General features: G+C 35.6%; 2 protein-coding genes across 2 annotated transcripts; one reads left to right on the top strand and one right to left on the bottom strand.

Moving 5' to 3' along the window:
- Positions 1–270: 270 nt before the first annotated feature.
- On the top strand, positions 271–1,616 carry LOC140978918 (NAC transcription factor 29-like). Its single transcript, XM_073444155.1, has 3 exons — positions 271–445; positions 555–859; positions 957–1,616. Exons 1-3 carry the CDS (start codon positions 271–273, stop codon positions 1,614–1,616), a joined length of 1,140 nt encoding a protein of 379 aa, XP_073300256.1.
- A 1,430-nt stretch (positions 1,617–3,046) lies between these two features.
- LOC140979483 (uncharacterized) lies at positions 3,047–6,617 on the bottom strand. Its single transcript, XM_073444888.1, has 5 exons — positions 6,315–6,617; positions 5,011–6,200; positions 3,803–4,216; positions 3,504–3,709; positions 3,047–3,414 (listed from the first exon to the last, which is right to left on the bottom strand). Exons 1-5 carry the CDS (start codon positions 6,428–6,430, stop codon positions 3,169–3,171), a joined length of 2,172 nt encoding a protein of 723 aa, XP_073300989.1. The 5' UTR covers positions 6,431–6,617; the 3' UTR covers positions 3,047–3,168.
- Positions 6,618–6,982: the final 365 nt, after the last annotated feature.

The following is a 6,982-nucleotide window of genomic DNA, read 5'->3' as shown; positions in this document are numbered from 1 at the left end:
TTTCTTGGTAGTTGTTCTTAAGGGATTTAGTCAGTTTTTTTAAGCTTATATATTAGTTGAGCAATTTTAGAGAAACAAGCTCCTTAAACTCTACCAGAAATGTCGGCTGATCCTTCGGTTCTTGGGATGCAAGCCGGGGCTTCATATACTGCATAATACTCTCGCATTTAGATTAGGTTTGAACTTAAAAAGTGTACATATATGCACAAGATTTTTTAAGGTTCTTGTCCTGCAAATTTGCTTCAGAATCTACATATATTTTTGAAGAACATGGCGCAGAGAAATGGCGAAATGGATGATTTTTTGCTGCCAGGGTTTAGATTTCATCCAACTGATGAAGAACTTGTAGGGTTTTATCTGAAAAAGAAGATCCAACAGAAACCGCTCTCCATCGAGCTTATAAAGCAACTCGATATCTATAAGTTTGATCCATGGGATCTTCCAAGTAAGTTCAAGAAATACATGACCACATTCTTGATATCTCTTCACCTGCATGTGCTAGGTCGACCTTCGATGTTAGATTTGATTTGTGTAAGAATATTGTGTATATATAGAGTTGGCGGCGACCGGAGAAAAAGAATGGTACTTCTACTGTCCTAGGGACAGAAAATACAGGAACAGTACGCGTCCTAACCGTGTTACCGGCGCTGGATTTTGGAAAGCCACGGGCACAGACAGGCCAATCTACTCCTCCGAAGGATCGAAATGCATCGGCTTGAAAAAATCCCTTGTCTTCTACAAAGGCAGAGCGGCTAAAGGGATCAAAACTGATTGGATGATGCATGAGTTTCGGTTACCTTCGGTCTCAGACTCAGCTTTATCCACAAGATATTTGGACAAACTAAACATTCCCGCAAATGTAAGAACCTTAAACTTTGTACCAGCTGTTCATCTTTTTCTCACGACAATAATGAAAAAAAATTGTGATGTACGTATATGTTTATTAGTTTTTTCAGGAAGCATGGGCAATATGTCGGATTTTCAAGAAAGCTAACTCGAATACACAAAGGGCTATCTCTAATTCTTGGGCGTCTCCAGTATCGGATACAAACCCTGTTCTTGTAAACAAGATTGAGTTCAGTTCCAGCAATGTGACATGTTCAGATAAAACAAAATATTCACCCGTTGGATTCAGTTTCTCCGGCAGTGACGTTCAACAGTTATCCGTTGCTAGTTTCTCTATTCCTCAACCATGCAAACTAGTTTATGATCAAATGGAATACAAACCAAATCAAGCATCAATTTTTCATGGAGATACATCTGATCCAGTCTCACAATGTACCATTAATGACACTTCAAATTCCTTGCTGCTGGAGAATATCTCGAGATCCATGCTTGAATATTTTGATACGGGCTCAGATATAACAGATTTTAGCACGTTGAGTGAGCAATGCCACCACATCTCAGCTGTGTTTGCCGAGGATGCACAAGGAAATCTTGGCCAAGGTGAAGAGTTGATGCAAACTCATGTGGAACAATTTGATGTGAATATGGGATTTAGCTATAGTTTTCCATCGAGTTTAGGTGATGCATGGAGGTCTAATTTGCTGTGGGATTCTTCTCCTTGTCCTAGTGAATTGTCTGCTAACTATTCTACTAACAATTGTAACGGTTGACTCGTGGTAGCTAGTACTAGTACATTGCATGGTTCTGTCATTTGTTTCTAAATTTATCATTTCTTTTTAGTTTTCCACATTTTTTTGGTACCGATACCTTGTAGTGATGCAAAACAACTGAAATCTGAATCGTGTAGGATCACAAATTATTTTTGACAGGTTAAAAATTACGAGGCTGTAGCTCCATATAAATATTTAACTTAAAAATTATTCTATTTAAAAAGATAAATGGTAATTCAGTCGTCTTTCAATAGGTTCGCCTTTAAAATAAATGATCCCCTCAGAAATCTAGTATGTGAATTTTTTGGCCCCATAGAACACTTATTTTTGACATGCATGCCTTTCAAAAAATGATGATAAAGCCCCAAAAAACAAGACTTGTATCTCATAGAATCTGAACAAAATACAAAAATATATAGTTTCAGCCTTAATATACAATCCCACAACTCCTTGGCTAAAAGAGTGCCCAAAAATGATCTCAGGCCCAAGTGGAAACTTCAGGTCTTGGATGAAAGCTTTTCCTTCGCATTCTGTATCTTCAAAACCTTCTTCACTATCTTTTTCTCCCACACCAAGAAAGCTCTAATGATCCTTATAAACCATAGAACCACAGCAAAAATCGTTTGCGCAGACCGCTGTCATTGTAATGCATGGAAGGGTCAAAGACTGGAGAAGCAAAAGCCTGCCTTTCCCTCACAGCACCACCAGCCAATAGTACTCCACCTTAAGCACGGCTGACAACCTTCAGTTTCTGGATAATCTAGATCTCTTGTACTCGGCAGGTCTCAAGTGAGGTATCTGGTAATCATGATAAAATCATGAAAAAAGGTCGGATCAATGGAAATCATAACATAAACAGGATTTGAAGATAAATTGACAAGTAGAAAGCTCGGGCAAAACTCCCAAGATAGAACAAATACCTCCCTATGTAATAGGGTCGCAATTCGTAAATGGACTCCTGAATAAATTTCACCACTCACTTCTACCAGTTGTTGAAATTATCCTCGTCATGTATTAACATGAAAAACATCAAGACAATGGATAACATTTGTAAGTAGTTGGGGAAGTTCGTTAGAGCCTCTACAAAAATATCAGACCCATGAAGCCAAGATGCTAACTAGAGTTTACCCAATTAGTTGAGACATCCAGCAGTTCAATCCAACTATCCAAAAAGTCGTACGAGCTTAGAAATAAGATTTTCAAGAAATTGCAAACTCCTTGGATTCACTTGGAAAAAATTACAATTTTAATTCATATAACTTTGGTCTATTTTGAGTTTTAGCCATGTAATTTGTCAATGTTTGATTTTCATTCGCTAATTTGAATTTTTCCTTTATTTTTTAATTTTTTGGCAAAAAAATCCTTAGCTATTTCGAATATTGTTTATGTGACATCAGTGCTCTTCTGCGTTGCACATAATTTACCCTCAATGGCCACTAAACCAACAAATTTTGAACAAAAAAAAGTGAAGTACACATTTCTTTCCTTTACTAGAATCCATTACACATTTTAATTTATACATGTATTAAAAGGCAATAAAAATGTAGCCTAATTAGCAGGGGAAAAGCAAGAAAGATGGCTCCAAATGCACCATCCTTCTGTTCACAAAGTTGATATTGCGAAGCTTATTCTGACACCATATCAATTGGTCTCTACTCACCCTCGAGAGTCCAATAACTCTTGAGACCAATCTCAATTCAACTTCACAAGTGCAAATCTGATCACATTCTTCCTGTTTTTGCAGCATTTTCACTATGCAGCTCTTGCTTCTCATATTTTCTTTGAGTCTTCTCTCTTTCTGCATTGCAAAAACATCATTAAAACAGAGCTGTTTTAGTCACATTAGTAAATCAAAGGACTTACTCGAAAAGTTAATGGATCGTGAACCTTTTGAAGGGTTGTGATTATATCGGCTAGAAGTGCCATAGTGGGTTCTTTAGTATCGACCTTGGCTCCATGATCTTTTGAGCTCTTGTCAGAGCGAAGAAAGTCCCGGAAAATCAGCATTGACTCCTTAATGATTCGCACTAAAAATTCAACTGAAATCGAGTCCTGTTCCTCTCCTCTTTCCTTCTTGTCCTTCACACAATCATCTGCAGGGAATTTTAAGCTCATTTTCAACTCCAAAAACCAATAAACCTGATTGAATTATGCAAAATTTTATTTATTTTCGATATTTTTTTTACCTCTTATTAATGGAACTTGAAGTAGACTCCGGATCATGCACCGGTTCTTGACATAGTTCTGTACTCTGGGACCTTGAAACGGTTCATCTTCCACAAATCTTTGCATCAGCACTTGGAACTGCTGGAATTCTTCCACGGCACGATTGTAGGAATGATTCCCTAGAGAATCATATTGTAGTAACTCTTTCGCTTTTATATACAGCCATGACAAAATTTCCCATGAAAGGCAAATTTGTCCAACATAAACCAATTCTAAGTCACAGTTCAATTCTACAATCGACCTAAGTGTAGGATCAGCGTGAATCCTCTGTACTTTTCCAGGCCAAATTTTCGGGAAAGTGAATGGTTTTAGCATTGAAGCAGATTTCTTCTTTCCAGAAGTGAATATTTCTGAATCTTTTAGCTGCAAGAAACCTGTAACGTGTTCATAAAATTAGATTCCACAAAAACCAGAAATCTTAACAGTGGGGATGAACTTTTCAACATATGATATGCCAAAAAGAAAATCAAAATTTATGAATAAATTATATGTGAAAGTAGCAGTTATTTGATTGAGGCCGAACATCATTGTTCATCATTGCAGTTTATAATATAACGACAGCGAACCAGTTCTTCGGGGAAAAAAGAAAGTCTGTTCAATGGATTGAGCACTAGATAACTTTACACTTGAAGAATGGCAAAGGGACCAGCAAACAACTTTGTGCATTCTAAATATAAATGAACTCATTGAACAAAATATCTTCAATATTATGATATATGGCGAGCATTAAACATTGAAGATAAGGAAAAACCAAATTATATTCAACAACCAACATGAAAAATCTTAAGAAATTTAATTTGTTGATCCTCTCAAAAAATTGTAAGGTCAAACGTGCATCAAGAACAATATCTGTGAGTAGGTGGCAACACAATAATTAAGTGGGTAATTGTTGATTTCAAACACACTTCTCATAGCAATTGCTTCCACTCGCAATTGAATACATAACTTTGAGTCTAGTACCAATGTAGTTGCCTATGTTTAAATCATTTAAATCTTATGTCAGTCTGAGCGACACGTCTCGATTCTTAAGTCACTTAAGCGGCTAGCAAAATAGCAGATGCAGTGACAATCTTGAGTCCACCAGTTCAAATTATGCAAATAAAACATGAAATTTATGTAAAATAAGAAACCCAAGCATGAAAGCAGAAAAGGTTAGCTTTAATCTTACTTATTGCTTGTAAAGTCTGAAAATTCAAGACATCCAATTTCCTCATTTTCTCCGCATAAGTCCTGTAAAACTTATGAATTTCCTCCATTAAATCCTTGTACTCAAACTTCTGATCAATTTTTAGAGGCTTCAAATCTTCCACCATTTTCGAAGTCTCGCAATCTTCTGATATAGTAGGAAGCCCTCCACTTCTACAGTTTTTCAACTCCATTTTCATCTGTTGAACTAAGTGCTGGTGTTCACTCAACACATCAGGTTCATTTTCATTGTTAAAATTTGAATCCCATGAGCGCCCTCCGCCTTTTGGACGGTCCAATCTTTCGGGTTCATTTAATTCCTTGGTTTCCTTAGATTGCTCACTGGCAAAACTTTCTTGATTAACACTAGTTGGATTCACTCTTGTAGGTTCCAGTTCTATGTACTCATCATCTGAATCGAAACGTGTTTGATTAATCCTTTCTTCTTCGATGTTTGTTCCAACATCTTCGGGTCTTCTATGATCATATTCTTCAAGAAAGGTTGTATTATTTGAGTCAACCTTCTGAGGGCTAACCAAGAACTTAAGTTCAGAAAAATTAGACGACCTACTTGCTTCCGAAGTGGATACTTTACTCCGTGGAAACAATTCTATTTCAAAAGAAAAATCTTGATCATCCATAGATTCAACGTCCATGGACTCGATCGCTTCAAACCACAGAATTTCGTCATCGAAGGCAGCCGAATTATCTTCGCCGCAAAAAAGACTGATGGCAGAGCTCTCTATCTTATCCTGATCAATAACTTCGAGCTCTTTATCAAATTCTTGTATATTTTCTTCCATTTTTTGCTCCAAATACTCTACTTTTGGAGAAGTTTCGTTATCAAGACTCTGATCACTGCAGCTCAAAGCATCATTTGACCCAACAAACATTTCCTCAACGTGAAATTTGACAGTCTTGTGTTCTTCTACTAACCCGCTTACATCTTCTCTAGGCAAAAACTGATACTCGTTGTTGCTAGAAACCGATTCAGCTTCTATGAAAACAGAGTCCTCTGTTTTCGAAGTAACTTCATCAAGATTTTCACTTTCTGAATTCCCTTTTTCTGCAGGCCCACTTAACAAAAAATCAGTGGATTTCTGGGAAACAACTTCGTCACCTTCTTCAGAATGATCGGCAATAAAATAAGAATCATTCCCTTCTGTATTTGATCTGTAAACCAAAAAAAAAAAACGCAGAAAATATAATCTAAAAATCATTCAACACAGAGAAATCCCCATAAATATAACTACAGAAAAGATAAATTTCATAAATCAAAACTCATACCTGCAAATATATTTGGCGACGAATCCAAGAATCTTGAGTATGAAAGCATACACAGAAATGAAGAAAGTACTAGCAGCCCTAACAATTTTATTTACATGAGTAAACTGGCTCATCATTTCACAAAATTGAATCTTGCCCGAGGAAATATACGATCAACCCAGAAAATTTTTCATTCCAAAGCAAAAAAATATATAAGGAAAATCAAATAAAAATCATGCACAAAATTCCTCCTTTCATATCTCTATATATGTTCTCAAACAGTGCTATTCATTAGTAGATTTTTTTGTTTTACGCACACACATAAGTGGAGTAAGCATTAATTCGACACCATCATACGTGGAGCAAATAATATATATATATATATATACTAGAAATAATGCACGTGCGTTGTACGTGAGAAACATATGTTGAATTAATTAGAATTTGAAACAAAATTAGTTAACTCAACAAAAACAATGATAATAGTATTGTAAATTTTGACCATTCATGTTAATTAGCATATATAACTAATTTGAAAAAAAAACATATTTTTTAATTTTTAAAAAATTTGGACTACTAAAATTTATCATATTTTTTTATCATATTGTTTTCTTTTGTTATTTGTCATTTTCTCTCAATAATGCATATATTTTATTATAATATTCAATTATTACAATATTTTTTGACAA

This window comes from Primulina huaijiensis, chromosome 6 (assembly GCF_012295235.1).
Source record: "Primulina huaijiensis isolate GDHJ02 chromosome 6, ASM1229523v2, whole genome shotgun sequence".
Lineage (NCBI taxonomy): Eukaryota > Viridiplantae > Streptophyta > Magnoliopsida > Lamiales > Gesneriaceae > Primulina > Primulina huaijiensis.
Note: the sequence above shows the minus strand (reverse complement) of the source record. Positions and strands in the feature narration are given on the sequence as shown.